The 15,725-nt window shown below is 22.5% G+C and overlaps 6 protein-coding genes across 6 annotated transcripts; 3 read left to right on the top strand and 3 right to left on the bottom strand.

Moving 5' to 3' along the window:
- Positions 1-14: 14 nt before the first annotated feature.
- Positions 15-1,614, bottom strand: DDB_G0287927 (hypothetical protein; the record flags this gene model as incomplete). Its single annotated transcript, XM_631884.1, has 2 exons — positions 15-323; positions 439-1,614. The coding sequence occupies 2 exons, from the start codon at positions 1,612-1,614 to the stop codon at positions 15-17; spliced, it is 1,485 nt and encodes a 494-aa protein (XP_636976.1).
- A 529-nt stretch (positions 1,615-2,143) lies between these two features.
- DG1037 (ubiquitin domain-containing protein) lies at positions 2,144-4,071 on the bottom strand (the record flags this gene model as incomplete). Its single annotated transcript, XM_631883.1, has 2 exons — positions 2,144-3,553; positions 3,667-4,071. 2 exons carry the CDS (start codon positions 4,069-4,071, stop codon positions 2,144-2,146), a joined length of 1,815 nt encoding a protein of 604 aa, XP_636975.1.
- Positions 4,072-5,273: 1,202 nt separating this feature from the next.
- Positions 5,274-8,846, top strand: DDB_G0287943 (hypothetical protein; the record flags this gene model as incomplete). Its single annotated transcript, XM_631882.1, has 6 exons — positions 5,274-5,284; positions 5,413-5,931; positions 6,022-6,196; positions 6,282-6,380; positions 6,492-7,476; positions 8,692-8,846. The coding sequence occupies 6 exons, from the start codon at positions 5,274-5,276 to the stop codon at positions 8,844-8,846; spliced, it is 1,944 nt and encodes a 647-aa protein (XP_636974.1).
- A 371-nt stretch (positions 8,847-9,217) lies between these two features.
- DDB_G0287941 (hypothetical protein) lies at positions 9,218-9,527 on the top strand (the record flags this gene model as incomplete). The annotated part of the gene is made up of 2 exons (XM_631881.1): positions 9,218-9,285; positions 9,326-9,527. The coding sequence occupies 2 exons, from the start codon at positions 9,218-9,220 to the stop codon at positions 9,525-9,527; spliced, it is 270 nt and encodes an 89-aa protein (XP_636973.1).
- Positions 9,528-12,483: 2,956 nt separating this feature from the next.
- On the bottom strand, positions 12,484-13,342 carry DDB_G0287923 (hypothetical protein; the record flags this gene model as incomplete). Its single annotated transcript, XM_631893.1, has 2 exons — positions 12,484-13,166; positions 13,219-13,342. The coding sequence occupies 2 exons, from the start codon at positions 13,340-13,342 to the stop codon at positions 12,484-12,486; spliced, it is 807 nt and encodes a 268-aa protein (XP_636985.1).
- Positions 13,343-14,208: 866 nt separating this feature from the next.
- On the top strand, positions 14,209-14,475 carry DDB_G0287921 (hypothetical protein; the record flags this gene model as incomplete). Its single annotated transcript, XM_631892.1, has 1 exon — positions 14,209-14,475. One exon carries the CDS (start codon positions 14,209-14,211, stop codon positions 14,473-14,475), a length of 267 nt encoding a protein of 88 aa, XP_636984.1.
- Between the last annotated feature and the right edge of the window lie 1,250 nt (positions 14,476-15,725).

The following is a 15,725-nucleotide window of genomic DNA, read 5'->3' as shown; positions in this document are numbered from 1 at the left end:
ATTAATTTATAAATTTATACAAAATGAGATAATGATGGATGACCAGACCAATCAATATAAAAAGTACCCATAGGTCTCATATTATCTTGAACTGATTTAATATAAAGTTTACTTTTAAAATAATTTTTCATTCTCGGTGAGATTGGTTTAATTTGTTTATGGAATTCCCATTTAACAGTGTTTCCAGTTGCTTTCTCTTTAACACAACCAAACTCGAATGCCCATGAAATTGGTGCTAATCCAAATTTACTAATTGATTCTTCAATATCATTTAATAAACTTAAAAATATTGCTTGAACTCCTGGATCAATATAAAAGTATTCCTATTAATAGTATTTTTAAAAAATAAAAAAAAAAAAAAAAAAAAAAATTTTAGAAAAAAGATTATAAAAAAATATATATATTTATATTATTTATATTATTTATATTATTATTTACTCTTGTTTGATAAAAGAAAGCATTATAAAATCTAAATGGTTTATTTAATAGGCAATCCCTATTTTGAATAGTTGCTAAATGTACTAATAGATTATTAATTTGTTTTGTTACACCCAAACCTGAATGTTGTTGACCAGGTAAAGGTGGTCTAGTTTCAGAGAATGGTTTACTTGGATCTTGTAAACATAACCATTCGATAACTGTTGATTTAATTGGATAATCAATTTGTTTTAAAACTGGTTCAGTTGGATGTAAATCTACCCATTCAAATAATTTAGTACCATTCATCATCTTAAAATTTGGTACATATCTTTGATCAACATTTGAAGGTGGTCCAATATTTCTATCACTACTATTATCATGTTTTTTCTTCTCCTCTAATAATTCATAAATATAAAATTCTTTTCTTCTTATAAATATATCAATTAAAATATGATCTGTATTACTATTACTATTTGGTGAGTTTATAGTAGTAGTTGTGGTTGTTGTTGTTGATATTGAATCAGTAACTTCGAGTCTATGTACGAATGGGTCAGTGAAATCTACAATTATTTTTGGATGATTATAACCTCTTGATGATAATTGTTGTTTTATACCAAATTTATCGAAATAGGATTCCAATTCTTCAATTGAATAAGTGTTTAATAATTTATCAGAGGATGAATTTGAATACAATGATTCTTCATCCATACTAATATTAAGATCTCCGAAATCCAAATCAATTGGATTCTTATATAGTTCTTTTATAATATCTCTAATTTGTTGAATCTTTAAATTCCATCTCTCAACACCATCATGTACAAAATTCTTTAAATATCTTTCAATTATATGATATTGTGCAATTATAAAATTACCACTATAATGATTACTATGACGATTATTTAATTTTTCAGTTGTCGTTGTATTTGTATGTATATTTGTATTTGTATTTGTATGAATGCTTGTATTTGTATTTGTATTTGTATTTGTATTTGTATTTGTATTTGTATTTGTATTTGTATTTGTATTTGTATTTGTATTTGTATGTATGCTTGTATTTGTATTTGTATTTGTGTGAATAATTGAGTGTGGGTTTATTTCTTTTGTTTTTTCATTATTAACATAATCTTTTTTTTTATTATCTTCATTGTGTTTGATGTTATCATTGACTTTATTTAAATTATTTGTATGTTCCATTTTTTTTTTTTTTTTTTTTTTTTTTTTTTGATTTTTTATTTAATTTAATTTTTTATTTTATTTTATTTTTTATTTTAATTTCTGTTTTTGTTTTTTTTTATTTTATTTTATTTTATAATAAAAAATTAGGTCTATTATTTTGAAATATGTGGTCTAAAAAAAAAATAATATTACGGGGTTTTTTTTTTTTTTTTTTTTTTTTTTTTTTTTTTTTATGTTGTAAATTATATTATTAAATTAAAATAATGTTCGAGGATAAAAAAGGAAAGGATGGTGCAATTTTCATAAAAAATAAAATTAAAAAAAAAAAAATAAAAAATAAAAAAAAAAAATAAAAAAATAAAAAATAAATTAAATTAAATAAAAAAAAAAAAAATTAATTTTAGATTTTTAAGAAATCTTTATGGGAAATCCCCAATATAATTTATTGTTTGATTCAATCCCGAATATAATTCATTGTTTTTTATATGAAAAAATAGATTTTTTAATTTTTAGTTTTAGTTTTAGGTTTTTTTTTTTTAATGTTGTTTTAATTTATTACTCCATTATTAATGGTTTCATTGCAATTATTATTGGTATTAATTAAAATATGACCTGTATTATTATTATTATTATCATTATTATTATTATGGTTTGAGATATCATAAATTTCTAATCTACTGAATGTTGTAGGAGACAATAAATTATTTGTAGTGTTACTGCTATTTACATTTGAAGGATTGTTATTGTTGTTGTTGTTGTTGTTGTTGTTGTTGTTGTTGTTGTTGTTGTTGTTGTTGTTGTTGTTATTGTTGTTTACATTGTGGTTACTTGAAAAACTTGAATCTCTTTCCCTTGTCATACTTAAATCAGCTGTTATTGAATTTATTCTTAAATGAGTCTTTTTATGATGGCTTATTGACAAGCTACCACTACTGTTACTATTGCTGTTACTTATATGATTACTATTTACATTATTAGTGTTATTATTATTATTATTATTATTATTATTATTATTATTATTATTATTATTATTATTATTATTATTATTATTATTATTATTATTATTATTATTATTACTCTTTGGAGATAATGGTTGTTTTGGTGATGAAAAAGAAGATGAAGTTGATACATTCGGTGATGATGATAAAGGTGTTAAAGATGATACATTTGGAGATGATGACAAAGGTGAAATTGATGCTATATTATTATTATTACTATTGTTGTTGTTGTTGTTGTTGTTGTTGTTGTTGTTGTTGTTGTTGTTGTTGTTGTTGTTGTTGTTGTTGTTGTTGTTGTTATTGTTAGATTCAAAGGTCTCTTCACAAATTGGTGGAATTAATGAAAATGAATGTGGCGGTTGTTGCTTACTTGGTGATGGATTATTATTGTTATTACCACTATTAGTATTGGGAGAACCACCACCATTTATTACAATTTTACGAGTACTATATGGTGATGAAGGACTACTATTTACAGTTTGTGGTTGTGAAGATGGTGAAGATTCCTCCTGTTCAACGTGAACATTAACACTATGTCTTCTTAATGATATAATTGGTTTACTATTGGTACCATTAACTCTTCCTCCAAGACTTATATCAGATGATGAGCTTGCACTATTTAATATTGGTGACATTGAATTAACAGATGATGGTGCAGAACAACTATTTGTTACGACAGATTCTTCATTTTTTTTATTATTATTATTATTATTATTATTATTATTATTATTATTACTATTATTATTATTACATGTAGTAGTAGTATTATTATTATTATTATTATTGTTATTGTTACTATTGTTATTATTATTATTAGTTAATGTTGAAGGTGTTGTCAAAGTTGTACCAGAAGTATAAGAAATAGAAGTATTTGACATTGATGTAGTAATGGAGTCCATTCCTTCATTTTCCTCACGAATGTACTTCAAAACATCATCTCTATTAAATTCACCAATTATCTTTTTTTTTTTTAATTTTTTAATTTTCGAAATGAAAGAGAATGTTAATGAATATTTATTATAGTATGTGAATGTATTTATTTAAATATATATATATTTAATAGAATATTTACCAATATATCTATATCAATTGAATCTAGTTTTTGATTTTTAATTTGATGAAAATCATTATATGATAGTGGATCAATCATTTGTTTACCTTCTAAATAAAATGAAATAAAAGATTGTTTAATTGAAAGTTTATCTGATATTAATTTCTTTGTAGTTTGAACCGTTTCACCAGTGGTTACTTTAATTGTATAATTGAATTCTTCATTATCCCGAAATTTTAATTTTAATAAAAGAGGTTGGTGTATATTTGATTCTTGGTCATATGATTGAATATTATTATTATTATTTGATGATCCACTATTATTATTATTATTATTTACATCCTGTTTAAAATGATCTGATAAATGATTCAATGATACTAATTTTAATGATGAAAATTTAGGTGCAATATTTCTATGTGCCATCATTAATGAATTAAAATTTTAAGGGTTGTTTAAAAACATATATGTACATATAAAAAAAAAATTAAAAATAAAAATTAAAAAATAAAAAAAAAAAAAAAAAAATTTAATTTTATTTATTTTTTTTTTTTTAAATTTTTTTTTTTTTTTTTTTTTTTGTTAATGTTTAGGATTAATTAATTAATTTAAAAAAAAAAAAAAAAAATTAAAAAAAAATAAAAAAAATGGAATTTAAAAAAAAAAAAAAAAAAAAACAAAGTTGTAATTTTTCAATAAAAGATATCTTAAAAGGGAAAAATTGAGATTGAAGCAAGATTATATATACTGAGACTACAAAAATGATGAAAATCAAAAAAAAAATAAAAATAAAAAAATTTAAAATTTAAAATTTAAAAAAAAAAAGATTTAAATGGTTTACTATTGGGTTAATAAATTAATAAAAAAAAAAAAAAAAAAAATCAAACTCATGCCTATTTTCTAAATAAAAAAAAAAAAAAAAAAAAAATTTGTGTCAACATAAACATTTTAAGAAAAGTTAAAAAAGGTAAATCATTATCATAAACTTAAAATATAAACCATTTTGAAAATATTTTTAAAAAAAAAAAAAACTAATAATTTTGATTTGGGAAAAAAAATAAAAGTTTTGTTTGGGGTGGTTATGTAGGTGTACACCCAATCTTTTTAGTTTCATTTCATTAAATAAAAATCGAGATGACCATTGACTCCTATTGGATCATATTCCATTTATTATTTATTGACGCTCCATAAAGATAGATAAATCACCGATTATCTTTTATTTTCAAAATCTCTCTTTTTTTTTATTTATAAATTTTAATTTTTTTTTTTTTTTTTTTAATTAATAACCATCATTAATTAATGTTTCAAAATTTATTTACAACATAAAAAAAAAAATAAAAAATAAAAAATAAAAAAAATTCCTTTTTTAGGACCATTTTGTGTATTTGAGTGCTCTATTTATCTATACTTAATTCAATTGATTTGGTCTTTTCAATTTCCATTTTAGTTAATTTAATAATTAAATTTAAAATTGGTGTAAAATTCTTTTTTTTTTTTTTTTTTTTTTTTTTTTTTTTAATTTTCATTTTTTATTTTTTTTAATTTTTTTTTTTTTTTATTTTTCACAACCCTGAGTTTCCTTCGCTGGAAAATTATCAAATTATTTGTGTGTTTTTTTAATTGTATAATATATGGTAAGATAGTGTGAATTTTTTTTTTAATTTAAAATAAGATACAAAAAAAAAAAATAATAAAAAAAAAAAATAAAAATAAAAACCATCACAAATGAATAATAGTAGTTAACAATGTCAGTCCAAAAATAAATTATAGTGGCGATAATCTAATCAAACCCGATATTGATAATAATAATAATAATAATAATAATAATAATAATAATAATAATAATAATAATAATAATAATAATAATAATAATAATAATAATAATAATAATAATAATAATAATAATAATAATATTAGTGGTCTAAATGTAGAAAATGAATTATTATTAGCCACTATTATCCAAAATATGTTTGGTCCAAATTCTTTAAATAACAATAATAATAATAATAATAATAATAACAACAATAACAATATTAATAATAATAGTAATAACAATAATAGGAATAATTTTGGTAGTTTAACTCCTCCACCAGAATTATTAAGTGACGATAATAATGGTAAACTTAAATTAAAATCATTTTCAGATTATTTGTGGGGAACCAATAAAGATTTAATATATGGTAGAGATTTAAAAAAAATATTAACTAAATATGTTTGGTTAAGACATGCCGTTTATTCTCTATTAAAAGGTAGACCAGTTGTAATTTTAGGTTCACAAGATAAGGAACAGTATGTATTTTTTTTTTTTTTTTTTATTATTAACCTTTTTTTTTTTTTTTTTTTTATCTTTTCTAATCTCTATTTAATTTTAATAAATAGATTAATTATTTCAATGACATATGCACTTAGTATTTTTGTAGTTGGTCTAACTACAAAGTCAAAGATGATTGCATTTGATCCATGGAAAAGTTCACTTTCAGATCTTTCCTCATTGAAATTAATTGGTATGCCTAAAGTATTATCAAAATCTCCATTAATCCCAATTAATGTTGCTGTATGTATTATTCTTTTTTTTTTTTTTTATTTTATTTAAATTTTATTTTATTGACTATTTTAATTTTTTTATCTAAAAAAAATAGAATTATGTTTCTAAAATTGATTTAGATACAGAAGAGTATCATGGTGTATTATATTGTCAAGCAAATGGTTTAGTGGATGAAATTTTAGGTCAAAAGAAAGTCAAAACAATTTAATAAATCCAGATGATATAGTGAATGCAAAAAGAATAAAACTAAACCATGAATCGTTTATAACAGATAGAAAAGATGTAACTGATGCAACCAAAATAGTATTTCAATCGCACCACTACCACCAATCTCAATACTTTAAACGAATCATTTGAATTTCCTTTACCAACAGCCACATTAGCTTCTTCTTTGTCGCCATCATCATCACTATCAACACCATTAACGCCACCAATATCACAATCAACACCATCAACACCATCAATACCAACTCCATCAATACCAACATCATCAAAAACATTAATACCATTAATACCATTAATACCATCAATACCATCAATACCATTAATACCAACACCATTAACGCCACCAATATCACCATCAACACCATCAATACCAACACCATCAATACCAACGCTACCACTATCAACTCCATCAATACCAACACCATCAATATCAACACCATCAATACCAACACCATCAATACCAACACCATCAATACCAACGCTACCACTATCAAAACCACCATCAAAACCACCATCAAAACCACTATCAACACCACCATCAAAACCACTACCAACACCACCACCACCATCAAAACCAAAACCATACACTCCAACTAATAATAATAATAATAATAATAATAATAATAATAATAATAATAATAATATTTTTTATTCTTATATTCTATTAGTTAAAATAAAATTTCAATCTTATAATCGAATAAAAAATGAAATTGAAGATGTCACCAATATTATAAATTATTCAATAGTTAAAATGAGAAAGAAAAAGAAAATCATTCAATTATTAATTTCATGTGAAAATGAGAAAGATAAAAATCAAATGGTGTCAGAATTTAAAAGAAAAGGGTATAATACAATTGACCCAATAGTGGATGAAAATGTTAAAATAATATATGGTACTAGTGGTCAAGTTAATATTGAAGATATTTCAGGTTTACTCGAATTTAATGATGATAGTAATATATTTGTATTTGGTGTTTGTGATACTAAATTATTTATGGGTATACTCTTAATCGATGAAAAAGAGTATAAAGGAAATCTTAAAGATTTTATTGGTTCAAAACCTAGTATTTGGTCCAGATCTGAAGTACTCTCTATTCTTAATTTTGATTTAAATTTTTTTAATCAAAAATTTGAAAAATAAACAGGGGTGATAAGAATTTATAATATAAAAATAAAAAATAAAGCACTTCAACTATACATAAAATGATTTAAGTTGTAAAATAAACCATTTTTTTTTTTTTTTTTTTTTTTTTTTTATTTATTTATTTTTTTTTTTTTTTTTTTTTTTTTTTTTTTTTATGTTTATCTTATATTGAATTTCTTTTCTTATATTTATTTATCTTATTTTAAAATGTTTACCTTTTTTTTTTTTTTTTTTTTTTTTTTTACAAAAATACGCTACAATAATCAACATTCTACTTTATAAATTTATAAATAATAATATAATTTATTTATTTTTATTTGTTTTTTTTATAATTTATTAATTTACTTTTTTATTCACCTTTTTTTTTTTTAATTGGAAATAATTCAAACCGTTTCAACATAAAAAAAGTTTTTTATTTGTTTTTTTTATTTATTTTTTTTTATTTTATATTGGAAATAGATTTTTCCATTTTTTGCCCTATCAGAGATGGTGTAATTTGAAAAAAAAAAAAAAAAATTGAAAAAAAAAAAAATTAAAAAAAAAAAAAAAAAAAAAAATATATAAATAAATTAAAAATGATTTGGATTTTATTTATTAGCTTGTTGGATTAAAAATTATCCAAAGTATTAAAAATAAAAATAATTATTCTAGCATGTTTATCTAATTTTGTATATTAAATAATGTTGTATCCAGAACTGAAAATATTTTAATGCCATCACTAATTAATGGTATTTGAGATAACCTATCTTTACTATTTATTGGATTTAAATCATTTAAAATTTAAATTTTTTTTTTGCATTATATAATTTTTTAAATATAGTTTTATTAACATTTTATGATATTTTAAGAGTTGATCAATTGTTGGATAACATTTTATAAAATGTAAATATAATAATAAATTTTTTAAATTTAAATTTATATTATTACCTCTTAAGTTGTATCTATTTTCTTATTAGAATTTTAAAAATTATCAATAATTGGGGAAAATTTTTTTTTTTTTTTTTTTTTTTTTTTTTTTTTTTTTTTTTAAAAAAAAAGGATGTTTAAAAAAAAAAAATTTAAAATCATTATTTTCAGACTCACACACTCTTAATAATTTAAACAAATAATAATGTCAAAAAAAAAATTAAAACAGATAATAATAATAAAATATTTCAAAATCAAATTAATTTATTTTTTAATGATTGTGATTTCAATGTTTACTCATTAAAACCAACTGGTGTTGATGATAGTGAAGATGATGGTAGTAGTGGTGATGAAAGAGATGATTATGGTAGTGAAGTACTTTAAGAAACTTTTTCAATTAATCAATATTTATTTGAAAATATATTTTCATCACCATTAACATCAATTAGACATTATAAAATTAATTTCAAAGAATCAAAAGAATTCAAATTCATATTTAATTTAATTTTAAATAATATTTTTAAATTACAATTATATTCATTAATTATTGAATTCGATGATAAGGAATTACTTGATGAATTTATTAAAGAATTTAAAAATTTAATAAATAATATTTCAACACAACACAACAACAACAACAACAACAACAACAACAAAAACAACAACAACAACAACAACAACAACAACAACAACAACAACAACAACAACAACAACAACAACCATAACAACAAATTCAAATAATGATATAAATAATAATGATAATAATAATAATCAATATATTGAAAATCATTCAACATTTGAATCATCATACTCTTCATCAAGTGTAATATTTGATTGTAAGAATTTTAAACCAATTAAAATAGGCATCAATACAAATTGTATTCATTAATGAAATTTGATGGACCAACACGTGTATTGGTATTATTTTATGATCTACCAAAGGATGATTCATCATCAGAGTTATCACAAACTGGGTTGAAAATTGTACTGATAATCTTTTGGTTGAATAAATTTCCACGAACAATCAGAGGGTCACTACATTTTGGAAACAGCTTTCAAGGGTAGATTCAAAAATTCCCATCTCTATATCATTCATTTCAATAATGGTGACGTAAAGAATTATATCACCTTAATAACAAATCTTCGCATTAAATCTTGCGAAATCACTCCAGATGGTTTACTATTACACTTTGAAACATCTTCAAAAAAATAAATCTGTAGATTATAGATCTCAACATTGTATTCATATCACAGATCCTGATCAATTATCTCAACTTTATTTAATTATTGAAAAAACAAATTTTAAAAATTAAAAATAAATATATTTACTACCATATTTAATTTTTTTTTTTTTTATTTTTTTTTTTTTTTTCTTGGAGAATTCAATAAAGAATATAATAATGGTGTTTCCAATAAAATATATATCTTTTATAAAAAATAATAAATAAATAATAATTATTAAATTAAATTTTTTTTTTTTTTTTTTTTTTTTTTTTTTTTTTTTTTTTTTGTGTATTCAAATTTGGAAAAAAAAAAAATATTTCAATTTTTTTTTTTTATTTTTATTTATTTTATTTTATAGTAAACAAATAAATATTGTGATAGAGAGTGTAATAGAATTTTAAAATACGTTTAATTCACCTTTTTCTTTATTTTTTTAAATAATATAAAATTAGAATAAAAATAAAAATATAAATAAAAAAATAAAAAAACTAATAAAAAAACTAATTAAAAAAAAAAAAAATTAATAATACTAATATTTATTAGGTGTGTGCTTCATACATTGAGTGGTCTTTCAAGGTAGGTATTTTTAATTTAATGTGTAGGTAGATTAAATATATTTTATCATATGAATAAAAAGCAAAAACAGAATAATAATGAATTATTTTAAATTCAGTATTTTTAGGGAATCAATCATATGGGGTTGGATGGGTGGGTATTCGTCAACATGTGGTGGTCTTTAGGTTAATGTATGTATGGTTAAAAAAAAAAAAAAAAAAAAAAAAAAAAACTAATTAATGTATCATTCTGTGTTAGGTGTGGTACGTATTTAATGTTATAGGGTAAGAACTATTTTATGAATATGATTATAAATAAAAGGAAAAAATAAAATAATAATAAAATAATTTAGTATTAGGGTCAATTAGTATCAAGTATGGTCTATAAATGTATGTTCAAAAAAAAAAAAAAATAATGGAATCATTTGTATTGGGTGTGGTGGTCAATTGGTGAACTTTAATTCAAGTTATAAATATTTTATGTTTTATAGGGAAAGAATTATAATATATAAATATAAATAAAAAGAAAAAAAAAAATAATATTAAGCAAAAACAGAATAATTAATTATTTTAAATTCAGTATTTTTAGGTGTCAAGCATATGGGGTTGGATGGGTGGGTATGCGTCAACATGTGGTGGTCTTTAGGTGAATGTATGTGTTGTAAAAAAAAAAAAAAAAAAAAAAAAAAAAAAATTAATGGAATCATTTGTATTAGGTGTGGTAGTCCATTTGTGAACTTTAATTCAAGTTATAAATATTTTATATTTTATAGGGTAAGAATTATATATATAATTATAAATAAAAAGAAAAAAAATAAAATAATATTAAGCAAAAACAGAATAATAATTATTTTTAATTCAGTATTTTTAGGTATCAATTATATGGGGTTGGATGGGTGGGTATGCGTCAACATGTGGTGGTCTTTAGGTGAAGGTATGTGTTGTGAAAAAAAAAAAAAAAAAAAAAAAATTAATTAATTAATGTATCATTTTTATTAGGTGTGGTAACTATTTAAGGTAAATTATAAATATTTTATGTTTTATAGGGTAAGAATTATATATAATTATAAATAAAAAGAAAAAAATAAAATAATGTTAAGCAAAAACAGAATAATAATAAATTGTTTTAAATTCAGTATTTTTAGGTATCAGGCATATGGGGTTGGATGGGTGGGTACGCGTCAACATGTGGTGGTCTTTGGGTGAAGGTATGAATTATAAAATTAAAAATATTGTATAAAATAAAATTATTCGGGGCTGGGGGTGGGAACTTCTTCCGGAAGAGGTTGGGGCTAAAAGATGTTTAGACATCTCCTCCTCGGGGCGATCTCTTTGCAGAGCCGGACTCACGTATAACCCTCGCCCCGAGGAGGAGATGTCTAAACATCTTTTAGCCCCAACCTCTTCCGGAAGAAGTTCCCACCCCCAGCCCCGAATAATTTTATTTTATACAATATTTTTAATTTTATAATACATACCTTCACCCAAAGACCACCACATCTTGACGCGTACCCACCCATCCAACCCCATATGCCTGATACCTAACGAGTTTTTTTTTTTTTTTTTTTTTTTTTTTTTATATCCCATTTTTACTCAATGAGTCTCAGATTCCATCCGAGTAAAAAACATTAATTTTTATAAAGTCGCCGGTTCGATTCTGTGTAAAAACAATTTTTTGTTGTTAGGTCACAGCCTCTCTGATGAGAGACTCTGAGTCTTCCAAACATCATCAATACATTAACACCAACAAGCTAACGGCACCATCAACACATTAACACATTAACCCATCAACATATCAACACACCAACACATCAACACATTAACATATCAACACATTAACACATTAACACATTAACATATCAACACATTAACACATTAACGCATTAACACATTAACATCATCAAATATATGAAAGAAATGGATAAAATGATTTTATTTATTATATCTTAATCAAAAATATTTATCTTTGATATCTTTTATCAAACGAGACTCAATGGAACATATAGCAGTTAGTAATTGTTGTTGAATTGATTTGATTATTTCCAATCATTCTAAATTTGGTTGAATCAATCAATATCAAAATTAAAGATCAATGGATATTATTATTAATATTTTTTTATTATTTTTATTATTATTATTATTACTATTATTATTATTATTATTACTATTATTATTAGTAATACCTCGTGGAATATCTTTAAATAAATCACGAGTATTACCAGAATAAAGACTATAGAATGTTTTTAATGGTGAACCAGTTGGTAATGAGGAACTTGCATTGTACAGCCATAAACTTCAGCACCTAATTGATGAGCTAAAACTAAAGAATGAAACCATAACTCATTATCCAAAGCAAATTGATGAGCAGCAATCATATCACCTTGAGTCATTAAAGATTTCAATAGTAAACTAAAATCAGCATCGGATCTACCAATATTCTTTTGAGTTGGTTGGAATAAAGTTGGTGTAGTTTTATTATTATTATTATTATTATTATTATTATTATTATTATTATTATTATTATTATTATTATTATTATTATTATTATTATTATTATTATTATTATTATTATTATTATTTTGTTGTGGTGGTTGATGTTGTGGTGGTGGTGGTATGTGAGGTTGTGGTTGATTTTGTGGTGGTGGTGGTGTGTGTGATTGTGATGGTGCCATATTTGAATAACTATGTTGATGTTGATGTTGATGTTGATGTTGATGTGTTGGATTAGGTGTTCCAACGCGTGGTGATCCTTGAGCTACACGTGGTGATCCTTGTGATGGACTATGAGAAAATGTTGGAATGATCATTTGTGGTGGACTATTAATGACTGGAATCATTTGTGGTGCTTGTTGGTTATTATTGTTATTGTCGGATGATGGTACACTACTACTACTTTTACCAACACTACCACTATTATTTGAAGTAACTGGAGTAGGTGGAATACTATTTACAGGGTATCATTGAATTTGGTTGAGTACCACCAACCTGTTGTCTCAATAATTTAGAGAATTGATCGGATGAATCAGCTCTTTGATGATTAATTGGTAGTCTACTTGATACTAATCCTGATGATGAATGTAATGGAATTATTGGTGGTGACATTTCATTACCTCCAAATGGGGAACCAGATGGTGAGTTACTAAATGGAATGATTGGTGGAGCTGGTTTGGTTGAGAAGTCGCTATTATTTACATTATCATCTGAGCTAAAGAATGAAGATATCTCCTTTTCCTTCTCCCCACTATTACTATTACTATTATTATCGCTATCGCTATTGCTATTGCTATTGCTATTTATATTATACTTGATACACGATCCAATAAAAGTTTATTTGAATTTCATTTTCATTTGATTTTTCACCTTTAATAATTGTTGATAAATCTTTAATTGTACAATTATTATTTTTAATTGTATTATTATAAATTGAATTATTATTTGTATTATTTGTGTTTTTTGTATTTTTTTGTATTATTTGTATTATTATTTAAAGTATTTGAAATTGTAATTGGTGATAATAAACAAGATAAATTTGGTAGAACTTCAATTTGTTTGTCTTATTCTTTATTGAAGTTCTACCACTCTTATTTAATTCATATTTCTTAATATCTTTGTAACTTTTTCATAACTTTTCTTTATGATATAGGAATCTCAAATTTAAATTTTCAAACTAAAATCTCTCGATATTGGGTCCTCTTTCTCTAAATATTCTAAATAATATCTCTTGATCTTTTTGAAGTGCACTTTGATAATGGTTAGTTCTAATATTCTATTGATTTTATTTGATATGTTTGGTGAATAAAATCTTCTTCTCTTTTTTGGTTGTTCTTCTATTGATACATTATTATTATTATTATTATTATTATTATTATTATTATTATTATTATTATTATTATTATTATTACTACCATTGTTACTATTATTACTATTATTTCTATCATTGTCATTATTACTATTACTATAATCCAATGATGTATTGTTATGGTGGCTATGGTGGTTGTGGTGGTATTGCTATTGGTGGTGGTATTGCTATTGCTATTGCTATTGCTATTGCTATTGCTATTGCTATTGCTATTGCTATTGCTATTGCTATTGCTATTGCTATTGCTATTGCTATTGCTATTGCTATTGCTATTGCTATTGGCATTGGTATTGGCATTGGCATTGGTATTAGTATTGCTATTGGTGGTTTAGAATTTGGTTTTGGTTTTTTAAAATTGGATTGTTGTCATTGTTGATGTTATCATTATTTGTTGATTTTGTTACTGATGTTAATGTTGTTGGTAGTGGTAATTTTTCAAGTGATTACTGATTTGAATTTAAAATTTGTAATTACATCGTTCACAACATTCAGAAGCAGCAGCAGCATCATGAATAATCCATTTTCAGATCATCGAAATAGCCACACAATACATTGGTCAATTGAATCTGAACAAATGTTGAAAAAAATTAATATTTAATAAAAAACTATTATTTAATTAATAAATTAAAAGAATATTACCAATATTAAAACTCAAACTCCCTTTGTATGTTTGTATGTATTCTCCATTTCTTTTTGTTGTTTCCTTAAAAACAAGTTTCTACAAATATCAATATGCAAATAATTAATTTTTTTTTTTTTTGTCAAATGAAATGAAAAAAAAGAGGGATGGTGGAAAAAAAAATAAAAATAAAAAAAAATAAAAAAATAAAAAAAAATAAATAAAAAAAAAAATAAAAAAAAAAAAAAAAAAAATGAAAATTCAACTTTGTGAATGGTGTTATAAACCAACAACATCTGTATTACCATTTTTCCAATAAACTGATTTGGACTACCTTATTTATGACAATTTTCAATAAAAAAAAAATGAAAATTTAACTTCATGAATGGGGTTATAAATATAAATGTTTTATTATTATTTTATTTTATTATAGATATTTAGCCTATTATACTTATATCGGATTATTAAAAAAAAATTCTAATGTATAAATAGTCATAGAGGTGGTTGTCATCACCATCATATTTTCTTATTTTTCTTTTCTTATCAAAAAATTACAACCAATTAAAAAATAAACCAAAAAATCTTGTTTGGCTAAATTTGGAATTTTTTTTTTTTTTTTTTTTTTTTTCATTTCCATTTTCATTCTCTTTTGAATTATTCAACTTTTTATATCTTTTTTTCAATTTTTCTAAATTTTACACACAAATTTTTCATAACCTTTTTATAATTACTAATTTTCTCATCTTTTTTTTTAAATATTTTTCAAAAACTTTAATATTTCATAAAATAACTTACCCAACTCAATGCACCCAATTTTTAAAAATTTTATATTTTAATAATTTATATCTTTTAAAAAACTCATCTAGAAAGTCAAGTCTCTACAAATGTAGGGAGTATGCTAATAATTTAATTGAAAACATTTCAATAAAAAATTAATTATGTTGGGATCACAATTGATGTCCCACTCACCAATTCCAATCTCAATACCAATTTCAATACCAATCTCA

This window comes from Dictyostelium discoideum (genome assembly GCF_000004695.1).
Source record: "Dictyostelium discoideum AX4 chromosome 5 chromosome, whole genome shotgun sequence".
In the NCBI taxonomy this organism is placed as follows: domain Eukaryota; phylum Evosea; class Eumycetozoa; order Dictyosteliales; family Dictyosteliaceae; genus Dictyostelium; species Dictyostelium discoideum.
Note: the sequence above shows the minus strand (reverse complement) of the source record. Positions and strands in the feature narration are given on the sequence as shown.